General features: G+C 37.9%; 1 protein-coding gene across 1 annotated transcript in view; it reads right to left on the reverse strand.

The window, feature by feature from the left end:
* TRIM44 (tripartite motif containing 44) overlaps positions 1–19,785 on the reverse strand; it is a 90,235-nt gene that overhangs the window by 32,802 nt on the left and 37,648 nt on the right. The window contains exon 4 of the mRNA XM_080931012.1: positions 9,768–9,787. Coding sequence (XP_080787138.1) covers positions 9,768–9,787 — 20 coding nt within the window. The remainder of the gene's footprint in view (positions 1–9,767; positions 9,788–19,785) is intronic.

Below are 19,785 nucleotides of genomic sequence, written 5' to 3' on the forward strand. Positions count from 1 at the left end.
GAGATGGCTCAGCTGTTAAAGGCTAGGCCCACAACCAAAAATGTAAGAGCTCACCACATTCTAAGAAACAGCCATGGACTAAGGAGTCCACACCAGTCATTTTTCTATCAGGACCTTGGCAAGAAGGGCTCAGTCATCTGAAACAGATCTACTACACACTGAAGAGAGAAAGAAAAATCAAAGGATTCCAGTGCTTGTATGAAGGAGCATGTATAGCTCACAGAGCATATGACACTGAAGACAAGTTAACAATAGAGATGAAAGGTGGGAATCCAAAAAATGAATTAAAGAGGCAACAAAGTTTTCTCCAACCCTGAAGGAAAGGTATGGGATGAATGGGTAAAACAAGGCACCGAAGTCTCCCAATAGCAGGGCTCTAGAGTAAGAACCAGCCAAAATGGCCACTTGCCACTGATATTGTACAAGATCTAGAATGATGCTTTTTTTGAGTCACATAAGAAAGCTAAGATTTCCCCCTTTACATACAATAACTTCCCTTTAATTTAAATAATATTATCATTTTTTGACACAACACCAAAAATTAGCAAAAAACAATTAAAAAGAAAAACATCTTTAATTCAAAAATTCTTAAGACCCAAGCAAGTCTTTACAGGTAAAGTTGTTGGTAATTACAGACACTCAGTAGACTCCAATGAATAGGCACTGTTATAATTTTACCAATTACTAATGCCAAAGGAACATAATGCTCTATTTCACTTCTCAATATTTTGATAAAGAATTAATGCCTATAATTTGACTCAGTTTATAAAAGAAGTTAAAAGAGAGTACAACTTATAAAGTAAAAAAATTTGACTTTTGCAAACATTTATCAGGATAAATTTGTGAGGAAAATATAGCATAAATGCAATGGCAAGAAAAAGAAACAATACATAATTGAATATTTTACATGTACTTACTAAATGGATAATGGTGGAACCCAGATTATTAAGATATTATATTCCACTAAATAAAACTTAAAAGTGACATAAAAGCAATCATAATTATCAGTATACATGATAATAGAATCAAGATATCTTTCAACTAAGTTATTTTTTCACTTATTTAAAAAAATTTAGAAATAAGTAAAAACATCACAGACCAAAATCAACCAGACCCAAAGAGTATATATACAATACAAGGAGATTACATACAATTAGTTTTCAAAACAGAAGCTGTGGAACATCACAGTAAACTATACTTTCAGGCTAGAGAGATGGCTCAGCAAATTAGAGTCCTAGGCTTAATTCTTAGCACTCACAAGACAGCTCACAACTGTCTATTATTCCAGTTTCAGGGGATCTGGCACCTCACGAAGTCATATAAAAAAGCAAATACATCACATAATACATATGTACTTACTCTCAATGTTTTTCTAGTTCTAGTTTTGCTGTGGAATTTTACTTGTTTTGGTTGTGTAGAAACTGAAAAGGAACATACTTTGTGGCTTCTATCCTTCAGTTTTAACAGTATTTCTGAATTGCTTCTGACCGGATGGTATCTCTGAGGTACTCATTCATATGCCCTCCTGAGTTTGTTTTCTCAGCCTATGCAGCATTCTTCTTTCCTTGTGTTCCTTAAGGAGACTCAGATGTATATGGAACTTGACCCTTGAATTTTGTGTATCAAATTTCCAAGCAGAGGGAGTGAATGCTGAATGTTAGGGGATGCTGGGTTGAAGCATCTGTGCCTGGCCTTTGCATATATGCAGCTTGCCAGTAATTGCTAAGTTCTCTCTCTGACAACAATTATCCCCCCAATTTCTTCACCACTCCCACTCCCCCCACCCCCAGTTAATTATCAGTTCTGGAATTAAACTGCTTGCTTCTCCTCCAGTTGTCATGGCAACAGTTGGCCTGCACCTGCCACAGGGTGAACAGTGGCTCTTTCAGAAGAGGCAATGGCAGTTGTTGGCTCCACAAAAGCCAGGGAGTAAACTACTGTTTACCTGTCTGGGGACTGAAGTTCCTGTTTATTCTCCCTCAGATTCTTTCTTGGCAAGCCTAGTCTCAACTTTTTTAAAATTCAAACTGCTTGTCTGTATTTGACAAAGAAAAGGAAAATGGTGGTAAAGGGCTGTATCCCTGTTGACTGTTGTATCTTACCCATCAGCTTTACTTATTTCTGGTGAATAAGTTGCAAGATCTAAACCTTCAGTCTCCTGAAAAATGGACTGCAGTATAAAGGCTGAACACGGGAAGTTTTAAGACTGCTAGATCTGGGTTCTAAATCCTAGTGATAGTCAATCACTAAACTTCTTATAGTATCTATTTTATCATATACACAAGGGTGGTCAGTATAAGTATAATTCCAATAGTTACTTTAAAAGCTCTGTGATACACTGGTCTAGCTCCCTTTCAATGTTCACGATATCAGTAAGTCTCAGTGATGGTTAATTACCAATCCTGGACATCTCTTAAAAATAGGACAGAGCTGCCATCTTGGTCACTTCATACTTGTCTGAGTGACAGAACTTCTGGACTGATAAAATACATTGTGCCATAGTATCTAGATCAAGATGCATCTAAAGCAAGAACAGAGAAATGCTGAGAAATGATGCTTTCCCTGCCTGGCTCCCCTGAAGATCCTCCCTCTCTGTGCTGTTTTCTTCATGCTCAGTCTCACTTTTCTTTAAATAGAATTAATGGAACCAGAGTGTAAGTAGACATGTAGTCACCAAGGAAACAAAATCTTCCCATTTTACAACCACATCTCAACCTACAGAGAATGGGTAGTGATGTTGAAGACTTGAGGGAGGGAGGCATTTATACAAAAAGGGGCTTTTCTTCCTGAACACCTGCAGATTACAAAGTTTTCTTTTGTGAGCCTCTAACTACCCATGTCTACGGTGTCTAAATAAGTGCCTCTTGGTCCATGGTAAAAACAAAAACCTCCCTATTTGAGATACCACAGTGTTATGTGTACATACGCACAACATACACATATGAGATCAAAATCACTTCCTTGCAGTTCTGTTAAGGAAACTTCTACTTGGTGACTCTAAACCTCAAAAAAGAAAGGAAAAAGTAAAAGAAAGTCAAAACAAAACTTACCAGTATGTGTTCTCAGCATGTGGTGTGGATGCCTCTGTGTTTCCATTGCCTACATCCCACTGCCACCCCTCTCCTCTCACCAACCAAAAAAAAAAAAAAAAAAGAAGAAGAAGAAGAAGAAGAAGAAAAAGAAAGGAATAGAGAAAAGGGACATTGGGAGGTAGGAAAATATGTTGTTACCTCCTGCCTGACTAACCAGCAGGTTTCTTGTAAAATAAAAGACTAAATAAACAATTTTGCTGTGGCTGCCCCCATGTGGGGGGACATAATAGGGCTACAAAATAGTTATTCTTTAAAAAATAATATAGAGTTTTGACTTCCTAAACATATTTTGCCAAGAACCAGGCCATGATGGTTAGGAAGACAAACAAGACAGAGAGTAAGGCCACAACCTGACCCTTCAGGATCAGTTCTAACTCAACACCAACACAGTATCAGTTTACACCAATTTCTTTGACTAGTTTTTAAGTAAAACATCTATGTCCTCCATTTGGAAAATGTTGGTGCATTATGGTTGTCTTTTTTCATTTATTTGAAAGGAATTAGGTAGTGATTTTCTAGACTTTATTCTAAAGTAGAGGAAGGTAGAACTATAAACATAGGAATATAAATAGAACGGAAATGAAATTCAGTCCTTCCAAACATTTTACCTCATTTCTTATTTTTCCTTTTTTTTAAAGAATGCTTTCTGTCCTTCCTGGTAATTGTTAAATATAATCAGATATCAGATTTTTAAAATTACATGTGTATTTTGTGTGTAAGTATGTGGCCTGTGCACCAGAGCAGTATGTGGATGTCATAGGACAACCTGTAGGAATTGGTTCTCTACATTTATCACGTAAGCCTCCAGAATAGAATTCAGGTCATCATGCTTGGCAGCAAGCCTTTTAGTAGCTGAGTCACCTCACTAGCCCAGTTGTCAGGTTGATGGAGAAACAAAGGCATTAAAAACAAACTAACAGTTAATGGTGTATAAAAATTATGAGACATGATTGGAGGCATAGGACAAAATCCTGGCTTCAAGAAGTAATGTGAAACGGGAAGCCTGTGTCTCAACGCCGCACCCCAGTCACATTACAAGCTGAACCTACTATCTTCTGCAGTCACCACGGGCTAGTCCCACTGGCACATGAATCCTCACACCTCTAAACATTTATATTTGCCGGTTTTTCTGTTTGGATGACTTTCTTATTCTTTCCAACAGAAAATGCCTATCTCCACCCATCTGTCAAGTGCCGAAGAATTCGAGTTAGTGCAGTACTCCACACTCAGCAGACTCACTCTACAGGATTATTGTCATGCAATAGTGCGGCTCACGCTCGAGCATCAAATCACTGGAGCTTGGAAGCTGCCCTTAAAAAACAAAACAAAACAACAACAAAAAACAAACCCCAAAAAACAAAAAACCTCTGTGATCTCATGAATGTGAAACTTCTCTATGACTCAGTTTTTCATCTGATGAAAAATGAAGATAACATATAACTATAAATATAAATTAGGGCTACTGTGAGCAATAAATGATTTAATATATCTAAATATTTGAAATATATCTACATACTTGGTACTTTATTAATATTTAAAATATCTTAATAATTATCATATTGCAATGAAATATGATAATAAAATTGTCTTTAGCTAGTCTTTGAGACCTTTGTAAATGCAAGAACAGACATCTTTGTCCTTATATCCCCAAGGCCCATGGCGCCCTCTTCCTTAACCATTGTGGCTACTAAAGAAACAAAACCAAGATTTACAATTTTAAAAATTACTAATTAAAACACACTTGGCTAAAATTAATAAATATTCCCCAAAGACTATGTGCTATCAACTCTGGCACTGCCGGCCTACAGGGTGTGAGGCCTACTGAAGAACCACAGGAGTATGCCTTGAAAAGCTCTTATTTGACTCCTAGCCACCTTTCCTATCTATGACTCTCCATGATGCTCTACTGTGTTGTCAGTAATCATAGGTTAAAGTGTCTGAAGCTATATATGAGGAAAAAATAATTTTCTTCATATATGTTGGAGAAATAGACCAAAGTGATCCTCTGAGGACTATGAATTCTCTAGGCTTTCCCAAGGGTCACAAACTATTTATCTCAGGTCTTTTATTGCAGCAATGAAAAACTGACTAACACAAACCACCTAACTCAGCAAAGGTGCAGTAGGCTGGTATTTTACATAGAGACAATAGTACATGAGGGTAAATGACTTGAACAAGGTCACACCATTGGTCTCAAGCAGAAAAGAGAAGAGAGGTAGGTCAATGTCCTTTGGTCTGATTTCCTTCCAAACATACTTTCTGTTTGACCACACAAGCAGCAGGGGTCACATTCTCAGTGATTTCAACAGGCACTTTATGCTTAAATAACAGACAACTTTGAACATGAAAATCCGACAGAAGTTCCCTGTATAGTTGATATTATTAAAAAGCTATTTTCTCTTAAAGAGAAAAAAAAATCTCAAAAAAAAACACAAAAACAAATAAAAATTTAATCCCGATCGTGCTCCTTTTTCTCCAAGCATGAGCGTTTAAGGGTCTTTTTCTCTCTCTCTCACTGCCTCCCACAAAACAATTGCTTTCACACCAGCAGATCATATTGCCACCCCCTCTCCTCAAGTACATATTACTTCTCAGCAGGCTTCAACAGGGGGAGAGAAGGAGCCAATCTGTGAGGCAGTGAACACAGATCTCCCATAATAGTACAGAGAAGACAGAAAATTGCTGCTGAAAGTGTAAATTGCTTTTTTGCTTGAAGAAGAAATAATCATTCTGGGTTTCAAAGAGACTGTCTTACAAGATGACTCCACAGTAGTTAATGTTCTCATTCTCTATATTAAAACTTTTGTTTTACCATACCCACTTGCCAGCCATGACTGTGTATCATGTATCATGGGGCAGTCACTACACAGCAAGCAACAATTCTGTGACTGGCTCCCTAGAGAATTCTCTTGGTGTTGGTGCTTAGGAGATACTGTGTGAGGATTAAATAGATAGACCTGGATAAGCGCAGTAGCTAAAGAGAAATCCCTTTCAGAAAGTAGGCCACAGCAATTACATGTCAGTGAGTCACACTGCAGGTTGGAGGGAGTACACCAAGGTGAGCCTCTGAGGACTGCATGAGAATTCTCTTGACTTTCACACAGGGCCACAAACTTGCCTCCTGCAGAGAGTCCAAATAAGCCCTGAAAACTTCCTGGTTCTACTTACTACCTACTACTACTAACTAGCTCGTGATGTCTCTATAAATTTATTGATAAGTCCTCATTTGACAAATGGGATAACTACATCATAGGTCTTGCATGAGGTTAAATGAAATTGTATAGAAAGCACTTTGGACTTAAGTCTTTAGTACAGAGTAGCTAGAATTACTACTGTTGTTAATTTGCTAGACAACTATACCGTAAAACTTGGTGAGGAACAGGCATAAACAAAAGCACAATATCTGGCTAACTCTTATCAAACAGCTCAGAACATCAAAACTCAAGAGCAATAGCTGGTGAACAGGGAGGAAAGCTTATTCCATAGGATATAGGATTTCTGTTGTTATTCCTTCCATGGTAGAGGACAACAATATTGGACCTAGTCTCCTGGCCACTCTCTGTGCAGGGAGAAGTACATTTCCTTCACACATCAAACCCTCACTTAATCTCTCAGCAGCACAGAATACTTTCCAACAAAGTTCTCTTTGGCTTGTTGAAATGGTAAAGTGTATATCATAAATGAGAGAAATTTTAGATCAAAGGCAATCTGTCCTGAAGTGGTGACTGGAACAGACTGAGCCAAACGGTAGTTCAACAGAAGCAAGCTGAATGGAACCAAGCACGGATTTAAAGGTTAAAAAGAAAATATGGATCTTCTCTCCTCTTTTTATCAATTTAGAACATGCTCTCAAGTGCACATGATACTGAAAATGATTTTGTCAAGTCATGGTCCAAGGGAATCCTGCTGACATCCATGGCAGCCTAGCATGAGGTAGACAGCCTGACATCTCTATGCCTTGCCAAAATGACACTCAGGTATCTGTGGAAAACCTGAAATCTAGACTCTCACACTGCTCTGCAAGCATCCGAAAACTTTCCTGAGCAGTGTGACTTTGGAATGTGGCCATAAAACATGGAAATGTTCCGGCTAATCAAGCACTATCAGGATGTCATTGCATGAGCTAACCTTCCTATTCTGCTAAGCTCTCGAAGGATCTTTCAGCATGGTCTTGCCTGAACTTTTTGGCAGAAAGAAGGTTTATAGCTGTGACTGTCCTTGATTTCAAGGAGCTAGAGAATAAAGGGGCAAAGTGTCGTGGAGAATCTGGTGTCCAAATCAAATGCCTGTGCAAAATAGTAAAAATGTGGCTATTAGAGAAAACACTGATTTGGGATCCTATTGTTACAAATCTTGTGCTACACCTTAGACATTATCTATCCTTGAAAAGTTTACATAGTGAATCTGTCCCCAGTGTGGCCATATCCAGAAGTAATGTAAACCCTTAAAGAGTGAGAATTAATAGAATGTGACAGGGCCACTGGGCTGCCATCCTGGGAAGAAATTAATCTAAGTTTGTGGAATTAGATTTGTTTTTAGAAAACGGGGGCCTAAAACCTCCCCTTTTGTGAGCCTTTCTTCTGTTCATATTCAAGCTACCATGATGGCATGCACAATGAGGTCCTCACAAGAGCTAATCAGGTAGTGGTGCCAAGGCCCAGAACCTTAAAAACTGCAACCTAATCAATTTCCTTATATGGTACTCACAGTCCAGTACTTTGTCGAAGAACACAACACAAAAACCACTTAGGTTAATCAATTTACCTAGGCTTCTTATGATTGCCTTTAGTTTTCCACTCTGAAGACAGTAGACACAAAAATGCAAACCTGCTGTGGTCAGTTTTTGTTTAAATTGCTGTTTTTACCTTTTAAGAAATGTCTCATATAGCACAGGCTACCAAGGCCTTCAATCCTTAATCCTTCTGCCTCTACTTCCTGAATGCTGGGATTATAGGACTGTGGTTTCAAATTCTTTAATGCTTTTCCACTGACTCTAGGATAGTGCAAATTCCCCAGGAAGGCTTTTAAGACCAAAACTACTACTACAGAGCTTATCTTCTACTTTCTCTGGTCTAGTGCTTTTACACAAGAAGTTCCCTTACCTGCAACAATGAAGCCATGCTCAACCTTTGTGTGCTTTCTCATCTTCCAGACTCCTGCCTATATATAACACTTCCTGTTAGGCTTCTCTATCATTCTTTCTCTTCTTTCCTCCCTCCCAACACCCCCTTACTTTCCTCCACTTCTCACCATTTCCTCCATAATGCTACTCTGTATGCTCACCTCTCTGACTAGACTCTAAATGTACAAAAGTAGGTGCCATGTTTGCCTTAGTCACCACTATGTGAGTAACAGCGTGTAGTACATGCCTGACATACAGCAGGGTCACAGTACATTTTATGTTAAGTGCTTGCATGAGTTTATGTGCATTCCATATGAGTAGGAGCCCGAAAAAGCCAAAAGAGGTCATTAAAGCATTCAGTGCTCTTTTCATTTGTTGTAAATACAATGTGACTTGCTGTTTCAAGTTCCTGTTGCCTTGACTTTCCCACATAATGGATTGTACCTTGAGCTGTGAGCAAAAACAATCCCTTTCTCTCTTAAATTGTTTTTGCCAGGGTATGTACGCATATGTATGTATGTATGCATATATATATTTCATCACAGCAAAAGGAAAAACAAAACAACAGAACCTGAGACACGAGGAAAAAGAAATGACATTTGTTGGTCAGAAATAAAACCAGCATCAGATACTGGCTCCATGGACAATCTTGAACAGGTTTTTTAAGGTTCTTTTAAGAAGGAATTGAACTACATCAGTGAACTTTGCACTGAGACCTGAGAAACTCTGTCTCTGCAAAAGCCACTCAGGCTCTACTGGGATGAAGAAGGGTCACCAAGGGATACAGTCTTAACTCCACACAAAGAAAAATGTTTTACATTTATTGAGGTTCTACGTAAACATTAGAAAGAGCAGTATTTGTGGTTAAAATAAAGTCTGAACAGCAAAGACTAAGATAAGACATCCTTTTTGACATCTCCTGGTTGTAAGTCCTCTAGTCTCCATGACAGATGGGATCAACATTACAATTTTGGTATAGTTGCAATCTATACCATCCTATAGTCTTTTCTCACTACTCAAGCAGATGAGAGGAAAGAGGAATCCAAGTTTACTATAAAGTTGAGGCAATAAAAAATATCCTGTTAAATTTCTTCCAACTATTGATACAGAAAAGTTCAAAAGCCTTTCCCCATTTAAATAAGTTTTATACCTATTACCTAGTATTCAGTGTGACAGAAATTATACAGTCTAGAGCACATTCACAAAAGCTAATTTTTATCAAAAAAGAACACTATAAGCTTAGTAGGTCCATCTGACAGTCTAATTATCATTCAAATATAGAGCCGACTCCTCTAAGCAAGGTATTCTGAATGTGCTAAAGAACAAACCAAAATTTTTGTCACTATATACGTTCAAGTCTACATTTATCTGAAGTTTACAGGACGAGAATGACAGAGATAAGAGTCGTACAATACAAAAGGCTAAAGCTCTGAATTAAGACAGATGTCCCCTTTCTATGCTGTCCCTTGCTTATCTATATCTCAGGGGGCATTAGAAGGCCACAAATGACATTCCATTTATGAGAACAAACAAGCAGCAATAATGTAACTTACCTGGGTCCTTCCTCATCACCCTGAAAAACAAAACAAAACAAAAAAAAAAAAAACAGTATTAGAATTCATTGTTGGTAAAAACTGGTCTAGATTTCTTTAATTTCCCTCTTCATGCCAAACCAAAAGCAAGGTTTTCTATTTATTTTAACAACAACAACAACAACACAAAAACAAGATATCTAAGGCAATGGTTCTCAACCTTCCTATTAATGCTGTAGCCCTTTAACTCAGTTCATGTAATGGGGACCCCCAACCACAAATTAATTTTGTTGCTATTTTATGACTGTAGTCATATTACTGTTATGAACTGTAACATAAATATCTGAAGTGCAATCCGTGTGCAAGGGTCGGCTGACTTCCCAGAAGGGCCACAACCCACAGGTTAAGAACAGCTGGTCTAAAGGCTAAGACAAAGACTATTATATCCCTCTGTTCAGGCTGCCCAGCAGAAGTGAACTGATAATTTGTCCTTGTAAGCATGGATTGTGAACATACAAACCTAGGAGGTCTGAATAACTGTCTTTTGTTTTGTTTTGTTTTCATTCTATGGTTGGCAGCATTCTGAGAAAACCGAGAATCCCAAAGTAGCAGTAGGTCTTGGGCAAAGCCAACCAGCTTCAAAAGCAACAAACTGTTTTCTTCAAAACCTCATTTCTGTCTTGGTCTAGCACTTTTTTTTTGGACTATGAACACAGTGTCCTACTATACAGCATATTAACATGGAAAGAATTCTGAATGGGCACTCAGGAAACAGAGACTCTGGTTGAAGTTCTGGGAGTTTGAGTGTGTTCCACTGGAATGTGTCAATGAGTTAAAATGGCTTTTGGGTCCCCCTCTGCAAATGGGTAGTTTGGGCACTTGGTGATCTACCTTATATTACCCAAACAATAACTTTTCTCTTTTTCTTATTTATTCTGCAAAAATAATCAATGTTCATTATTTCTCTAGGATTTACTCCTGACCTAACTTTATCAGTAACCATCATAGCAGATTATTTGGCTTTCCCTCTGAAACAAAATGAGAGCTTTCAAAAGACTAAAAACCTTTCTCATGGTAGCATATTTATTATTCTGGTGACAAATTATTTTCTACACTCCCCTCTTCGGTCATTCAAGGTTGGTTTAAATAGAAATTCTACTTTCTAGCTGTACTCCCCAGAGAATCAATGAATGAATGATTCCAACTTGTGTAAGATGGAACCAGATTCTTTGGGTTCAAATCTTGGGTCTATGCACTTACTTGTATTACTCTAGGCAAGGTATTCTGTCTCTTTGAACTTCAACTCCCTACTTTATAAAGTGGGGTAACAGCTGTCTCTGTATCATAGGATCAATACGAGGATTAACTAATATTCGTAATTGTTAAGCACAGTGTTTGAGAGGACACTGTTAATAAAGATTACTAATTGATATCAGCAGTAATTCAGTATGAATCATAAAAAACAGCATATGTAAGTGCCGAGGATAATGATCTAACTTTTTATGAGCTCTCAACAAGGTGCTCATGCCCAGAGGAATTAAACTAAGTATTCTACAGCTCTATAGAAGACATAAACAGAATGACCTCAGCAGCAAAATGGAAGAGAAGGTGACATGTATGTTGACACTTTGGATAGGCAGGATTTGCTCAGGTTGACAGCACTAAAAAGTGGGAGAAGATTGGAGTAACAAGAGCAAAGATGATGGATAAATAGATAAGACAAAAGAATACTGGTATAACAAGAGCAAAGACATGATAGATAAGTGTGGGAGTGGGGCTAAGGGCAGTGTGGAGTTCAGAGTGGAAGTGGGATAAAGGCAGATTGCCAAAGATTAGGTCTGTACAGGAAGCTCCAACCAGGAAAATGATTTAACCATTCTATGTACTAGAGGTTGAAAAGGGGGGCATTTTAGTAGATTATTAAAGATTTGCAACAGTGTAAGGACACTAATCATCTACACTTCAGTGAAAGAAAAGTGGGCAAGTGGAGGACAGAGGCTATAGGGGTAGTAGAAGGCTTTTTCACATTTTGATCAACTTATACACCTCACCCGTATTATCTCAAGCTATTTATCATAAAGCTTAAATTTCCTGAGTTATATAACATAATTAAGGTTCAACACAAAATTTTAATTATTATTGGCCATTTAACCTTGTAGAAAAAAAAAATATATATATATATATATATAGTTGTCCTCCCATGAGTTAAAGCAAGTCCTCGTCACTGTCACACATCTTGGAGCAATGGTTATGAGACAGGACTTTGTGTATGGTTTTCATGGCACACTCTCAATTCTAGTATTTATGAGGCTGAGGAAGAAGGGTGGTGAATTAGAATCCATCCTGTATAGGTTAAACAGAAAGGCATGAAGGATTTCTGGGCTATAAAAACAGTATCTCAAGTTAACTTCTGCCTTAAAGTTTGGTAATTAACTTTTCTAAGATTCAGTTTTCTAAACAAATGTATGATATATTGTAAGTGTTCAACACATGGGAGTCATATTGAGCTTGCTCTGAATTACTAATTGATACTGTTTTTCAGGGAACAGGAGAGAAAATATAAGGCACAGTTTTGCTGTTATGTCCAGGTTTTCTAGAAAGATCTGCTAAAGAGCATGCAGAAGGCAGAATTAAAGTCTCACTTGGAGGAATGAGCAGGTGGATGAAGCAGCAAGCACGTTTAGGAAGTATAACCGTCTGCTTGGGTAACGTCATCAGACATACAGATAGATGACTATAACTTGCTAGTAAAAGATGTGCACATGCTGGTCCTGCCATAAGAATATTCACCTTTATCCCCAAAGCCTTGTTAATTCGAAGCACTCCTTATAGATCAGGCCTAACTCAGAAACTTGCTCACGAAGAGCTTGGAGAGCCCTGCTCTTTTCTAATCTCTGCATCTGTGGCACTCATCTGACAGTGACAGCATCACATGGTATCTGTTAGTGGATTTCAACCATTTGAAAAAGAAACTGTTTTGTTCTTATTTAAGGTACACAAGCACATAGTGAGTAATTACACAGGAGTTCGGGCAAAGACAGAGCAGGATTTAAAATTAATTTATAATTTATTGCCAGTATAAGTTAATTCTGGTTATAAATATTAAAAGTGACTTGTTAGATTAAGCAATGCTCCCCACGCCCTCCTTTAAACACCCTGAGTGCCCTTGGGTGGCACACTGCACTATAATGTGACCTTTTCTTTCTATTCCACCAGTGGAAATGAGGTTCACCTAGATTCAAGGTTAATCCTAAACCTGCTTATTTAGGTAAACCTGTAGCCATCATGACAAGGTAAACAACAAAAATGAATGTAAGAAAGACAACTGTTGACTCCAAGAGTTTTTGATTCCTGAGAATTTAAATGCTTTATAACATTGCCTAAACATGATGAAAATTAGTAACAAATTTAATTATTAGTGGAACATACAAAATACTACAGATTACAACAACATCTAAGAGGCTACATCTAGCTTACTTTAAATCGTATCTCCATCACTACAGAGTAATACTAGACATTTTAGACAAGAAGTTTATTGCTGAATTCTTAGGGTGCTGGAAAACAAACCCACAGCCTTACATGCCATATGGAAACACTTCCTTTAAGCTATGTCCTAGTCATAACTGGGCATTTAAAATGGTGGTAGATGTAGTTCAACTTGAATTAGCAAACCCGTGTCTTCCTAAAAACACCCAGATTCAAACTCAAAACCAGTAGATTTTTAAAGCTAAAATAAATGCTTAAGCTATGTACATTTTGGTTTTTTTTTAATTTCTGCATAGAAAAAACTTTTTCTAGCACGATCTTCCCTAAACTCAGAAAGCTCCTTTTGAAAACTGACAGTGGGGCTTGGGATATACTCAGCTGATAGGGTGTCTGACATGCACAAAGCTCTGGATTCCAGCCCATGCACTACGTACACTGAGCAAGGTGGCACATGTCTGGAATCTCAACACTTGGGACATAGAGACAGGAGACTCAGAGGTCATCCTCAGCCCCATGGCAAGTTTGAAGCCAGCCAAGGTTGGACAAGACCCTATCTCAAAAGAAAACAAAACAACAACAAACCCTATCCACTAGGCACAATATGGAAATGTTCCTAAACTACAGATAAAAATGCTTGATAAAGCATATCAGTCTGTTTTTTGAAAATTGGATCACATCCTCTCCTCGACTCTCCCTCCCACCCTCCTTTACACCCCCCCCACACACCCCCACACATACACACACTCTTTTGTCCATACTCTAAAAACACAGTAAAAGCTAGCAGAGTGTTAGCTATACATGTCACTGGCAGTCAGTGAACTCTGAAGTCCTCACATAACTTTCTACTGCATCATCCTGTTTTGAGAAGTCCTTACTGAAATGAAAAGTAGACACTGGAGCACAGAGGTAAGGGTCAGACTGCAAGAAGACACATAGGAATGGCCATCATAATTTCTTAAGTATATTATTCTGAATAAAAAAAACTGGTTAAAATACTATTAACATTTAAGTTTGATAGAGAGTAGCCAAAAACAGAGAAGGGAATACTTTTCAGTTTGAATTATGAAGGAAATGTAGAAGTAGACTTTTGTACACAGACCCTTCTGGGAGAAACCTGGTTCCCCGGAAGTGCTGAAACATCCAAGAGCACAGGTCAGACCACCACTTCTGCTCTGAGGGTTGTGCCCAGAGCCCTCAGGACATAGGAACCGAGGAGCAGCCTGGTTCAGGATCCTTCCAGCTTCTGCCTGCACCTGGAGCTGACCTGGTGCCAGAGCACTCTGTACCTAGAACCCACTGGGAGAGAGCTGGTCTCAGAGAAGTGCTGACACACCTGAGAGCACAGGAGGGTCAAGCCACTGTCAGAATCAGCAAGACCAGCTGACACCAGAGATGATCAGATAGTGAGAGGCAAGTCCAAGAAACTAAACAAAAGAAACCAAGGCCACATGGCATCATCAGAACCTTATTCCCACACCACAGCAAGTCCTGGATATACCAACACATCAGAAAAGCAAGATTCTGATTTAAAATCACAACTCATGATGATGTTAGAGGACTTTAAGAAGGTCGTAAATAATTCCCTTAAAGAAATACAGGACAACACAGGTAAATAAGTAGAAGCCCTTAAGAGGAAGAACACAAAACCATCCAGAATCTAAGCATGGAAATAGGAACAATAAAGAAATCACAAAGGGAGACAACTCTGGAGATAGAAAATGAATATGTAAAAAGGATGGAATATTTTGCTGCACACAGGAAACACCCCTCAGTGTCAAAGACAGATACTACCTCAGAGTAAAAGGTTAGAAAACAATTTTCCAAGCACATAGTCCCAAGAAACAAGCTGGAGTAGCCATTCTAATATTGAATAAAATTGACTTTCAACCAAAAGTTATCAAAAAAGATAAGAAAGACACTTCATACTCATCAAAGAAAAAAATCCACTAAGATGAACTCTCAATTCCGAATATCTCCTATATTCATAAAAAAAAAAATCTTACTAAAGCTCAAAGCACACAACGGATCTCACACAATAGTGGGAGACTTCAACACTGCACTCTCATCAATGGACAGATAATAGAAACAGAAACTAAACAGAGACAGTGTTATGTTTAAACTAAACTAACAGAGGTTATGAACCAAATGGATTTAACAGACAACAATAGAACATTTCATCCTAAAACAAAAGAATATACCTTTTTCTCAGCAGTTCATGTTACCTTCTCCAAAACTGACCATATAATCAGTCACAAAACAGGCTCCGACAGATACAAGAAGATTGAGATAATCCCATGCATCCTATCAGATCACCATGGACTAAGACTGGTCTTCAATAACAATAACAATGACAGGAAGGCCACATACACACGGAAGATGAAAAATGCTCTACTCAATAACTTGGTCAGGGAAGAAAGCTCATAGCTCTGAGTGCCTCCAAAAAGAAAGTGGAGAGAGAGCATACACTAGCACCTTGACAGCACACCCAAAAGCTCTAAAACAAAAAGAAGCAAATGCACCCAAGAAGAGTAGACAGCAGGAAATAATCAAAATCAGGGCTGAAATCAACCAAGTAGAAACAAAAAGAACTATACAAAGAATAAACAAAATTAGGAGTTGGTTCTTGGAGAAAATCCACAAGCCAGATAAACCCTTAGACAAACTAACCAGAGGAGACAGAGACAGTACCCAAATTAACAAAATCAGAAATGAAAAAAGAAACATAACAACAGAAACTGAGGAAAATAAGAAAATAATTAGATCCTACTACAAAAGCCTATACTCAACAAAACTGGAAAATCTGGAGGAAATAGATCATTTTCTAGACAGATAGAAGATACCAAGGTTAAATCAGAAAAACCATCTAAACAGTCCCATAACCCCTAAAAAAATAGAAGCAGTCATAAAAAGTCTTCCAAGAATAACAACAAAAGGCCAAGGTCCAGGTGGGTTTAGTACAGAATTCTATCAGACCTTCATAGAATACCTATTACCAATACCTCTCCAAACTATTCCAAAAAATAAAAACAGAAGAAACACTACCCAATTCATTCCATGAAGCCACAATTACACTTATACCTAAACCGCACAAGAACCAACAAAAAAAGTTCAGACAAATTTCCCTTATGAATGAGTATCAATGCAAAAATACTCAATAAAATTCTTGCAAACTATTGAGAAATATTGAATGGCTGAGAAGCATCAAAGGAAGTGCTCAACATCATTAGCCACCAGGGAAATGCAAATCAAAACAGCCCGGAGATTCCACCTCACACCAACCAGAATGGCTAAGATCAAAAATTCAGATGACAGCAGATGCTGGCAAGGATGTGGAGAAAGAGGTACACTTCTCCACTGTTGGTGGGGTTGTAAACTGGTACAACCACTCTGGAAATCAGTCTGGCGATTCCTCAGAAAATTGGACATAGTACTACCTGAAGATCCAGTTATTCCACTTCTGGCCATATACCCCAGAGAAGCACCAATATACAACAAAGACACATGCACCACAATATTCATAGCAGCCCTATTTATAATAGCCAGAAGCTGGAAAGAACCCAGATGTCCTTCAGTAGATGAATGGATACAAAAATTGTGGTATATTTACACAATGGAGTACTACTCAGCTATCAGAAAAAATGACTTTATGAAATTCTTAAGAAAATGGATGCATCTAGAGAATATCATCCTGAGTAAGATAACCCAGTCACAAAAGAACAGACATAATATGCAGTCACTGCTAATTGGATACTAACCCTATAAAGCTCTGAACATCTCAGAAACAACTCACAGACTATATGAAGTTCAAGAAAAACAAAGGCCAAAAAAAAAAAAAAAAAAAAAGAAAAAGAAAAAGAAAAATCATTATGCTTAATCTTTACACACCAAGAAAACTTTGACCATTTCCAGGTTACATCTTGTTTTACATGTACTTTATGCTCAGTGTAACTAGTAAGATTTTAATGCATACTATCAAACCTTTAAAAAAATCAAGTACTGACAAAAATGTATTCATATTAAAATCTGTACATTTATCTTTGTTTTTTAAAATAAGTTGTTCAATTAAAAAAAATCTTGCAAACCAAATCCAAGAACACATAAAACCTATCACTTACCGCAATCAGGTAGGCTTCAATATGCAGAGATGTTTCAATATACGGAAACCCATCAACATAATCCACTATATAAGCAAACTCAAAGAAAAGAACCACATGATCATCTCATTAGATGCTGAGAAAGCATTTGACAAAATCCAACACCCCTTCATGTTAAAAGTCTTGAAAAGATCAGAAATTCAAGGCCCATATCTAAACATAATAAAAGCTATATACAGCAAACCAATAGCCAGCACCAAGCTAAATGGAGAAAACTTGAATCAATCCCACTAAAATCAGGGACTAGACAATACTGTCCTAGCTAGAGCAATTAGACAACAAAAGGATGCCAAAGGGATACAAACTGGAAAGGAAGAAGTCAAAATATCACTATTTGCAGATGATATATGATAGTATACTTATGTGACTCCAAAAATTCCACCAGAGAACTCCTACAGCTGATAAACAACTTCAGCAAAGTGGTTGGATATAAAATTAATTCAAACAAATCAGTAGCCTTCCTCTACTCAAAGGATAAACAGGCTGAGAAAGAAATTAAGGAAAAGACACCCATCACAATAGTCCCAAACAATATAAAATACTTTGTGTGACTCTAACCAAGCAAGTGAAAGATCTGTATGAAAAGAACTTCAAGTCTCTGAAGAAAGAAATTGAAGGTGATCTCAGAGGATGGAAAAATCTCCCATGATCACAGATTGGCAGGATTAATACAGTAAAAATGGCCATCTTGCCAAAAGCAATCTACAAATTCAACGCAATCCCTATCAAAATTCCAACTCCATTCTTTGTAGAGTTAGAAAGAGCAATCTGCAAATTAATTTGGAATAACAAAAAATTCAGGATATGGAAAACTATCCCCAACAATAAAAGAATTTTTTGGGGACTCACCATTCCTGACCTCAAGGTATATTACAGAACAATGGTGATAAAAACTGCTTGGCATTGGTACAGAGACAGGAAGGTAGATCAATGGAATAGAATTGAAGATTCAGAAATGAACCCACATACCTATGGTCACTTGATCTTTGACAAAGGAGCTAAAACCATCCAGTGGAAAAAAGATAGCATCTTCGACAAATGGTGCTGGTTCAACTGGTGGTCAGCACGTAGAAGAATGCAAATTGATTCAATATTATTGCACTCTATAAAGCTCAAGTCCAAATGGATCAAGGATGTCCACATAAAACCAGGTATATTCAAACTAACATACGTGAAAAAAGAGCCTTGAACACATGAGCACTGGAGAAAATTTCCTAAACAGAACACCAATGGCTTATGCTCTAAGATTAAAAATCGACAAATGGGACCTCATAAAATTGCAAAGATTCTGTAAGGCAAAGGACACTTATCATTAGGACAAAATGGCAACCAACAGAATGGGAAAAGATCTTCGCCAATCCTACATCTGATAGAGGGCTAATATCCAATATATACAAAGAACTCAAGAAGTTAGACTCCAGAGTATCAAATAACCCTACTTTAAAAAATGGGTTTTTTAAAAAAATATACAGAGCTAAACAAAGAATTTCCAACTGAGGAATACCAAATGGCTGAGAAGCACCTAAAGAAATGGTCAACATTCTTAGTCATCAGGGAAATGTAAATCAAAACAACTCTGAGATTCTACCTCAACCAGTCAGAATGGTTAAGATCAAAACCTCAGGTGACAGCAGATGCTGGCAAGGAAAGAAGAACACTCCTCCATTGTTGGTGGGATTGCAAGGTGGTTCAACCGCTCCAGAAATCAGTCTGGCAAGTCGACAGAAAACTGGACATAGTACTACCTGAGGGTCCAGCTGTATCACTCTTGGGCATATACCCAAAGATGCTTTAACATACAAAAGGACACATGAGACTTATAATATTCAGAAGCTAGAAAGAACCCAAATGTTCTTCAATAGAGGAATGGATACAGAAAATGTGGTTACATTTACACAATGCAGTACTACTCAGCTATTAAAAACAATGACTACATGAAATTCTTAGGCAAATGGATGCACCTAGAAAATATCTTGCAGTGAGGTAACCCAACCCCCCATCCCCCACACACATCCATGGTATGCACTCACTGAAAAGTGGATATTAGCCCAAAAGCTAGGAATACCCAGGATATTCACAGACCTCATGATGCTTAAGAAGGATGGATGGCCAAAGTATGGATGCTGCAGTCATTCTTAGAAGGGGAAACAAAAATATTCTCAGGAGGAACTATGGAGACAACCTTTGGAGCAGGAAAGGTCATTCAGAGACTGTGCCACCTGTGTGGATCCAGCCACCAAACCAAGACAATGTTGCTGATGCCAAAAAGTGCATGCTGACATGAGTCTGATATAGCTATCTCCTGAGAGGCTCTGCCAGAGCCTGACAAATACAGGGGCGGATGCTGGAAGCCAACTATTGAACTGAGAATGAGGTCCTTAATGGAGGAGTTAGAGAAA

The sequence above is a fragment of the Micromys minutus genome, assembly GCF_963924665.1.
Source record: "Micromys minutus genome assembly, chromosome: 17".
NCBI classification, from domain to species: Eukaryota; Metazoa; Chordata; class Mammalia; order Rodentia; family Muridae; genus Micromys; species Micromys minutus.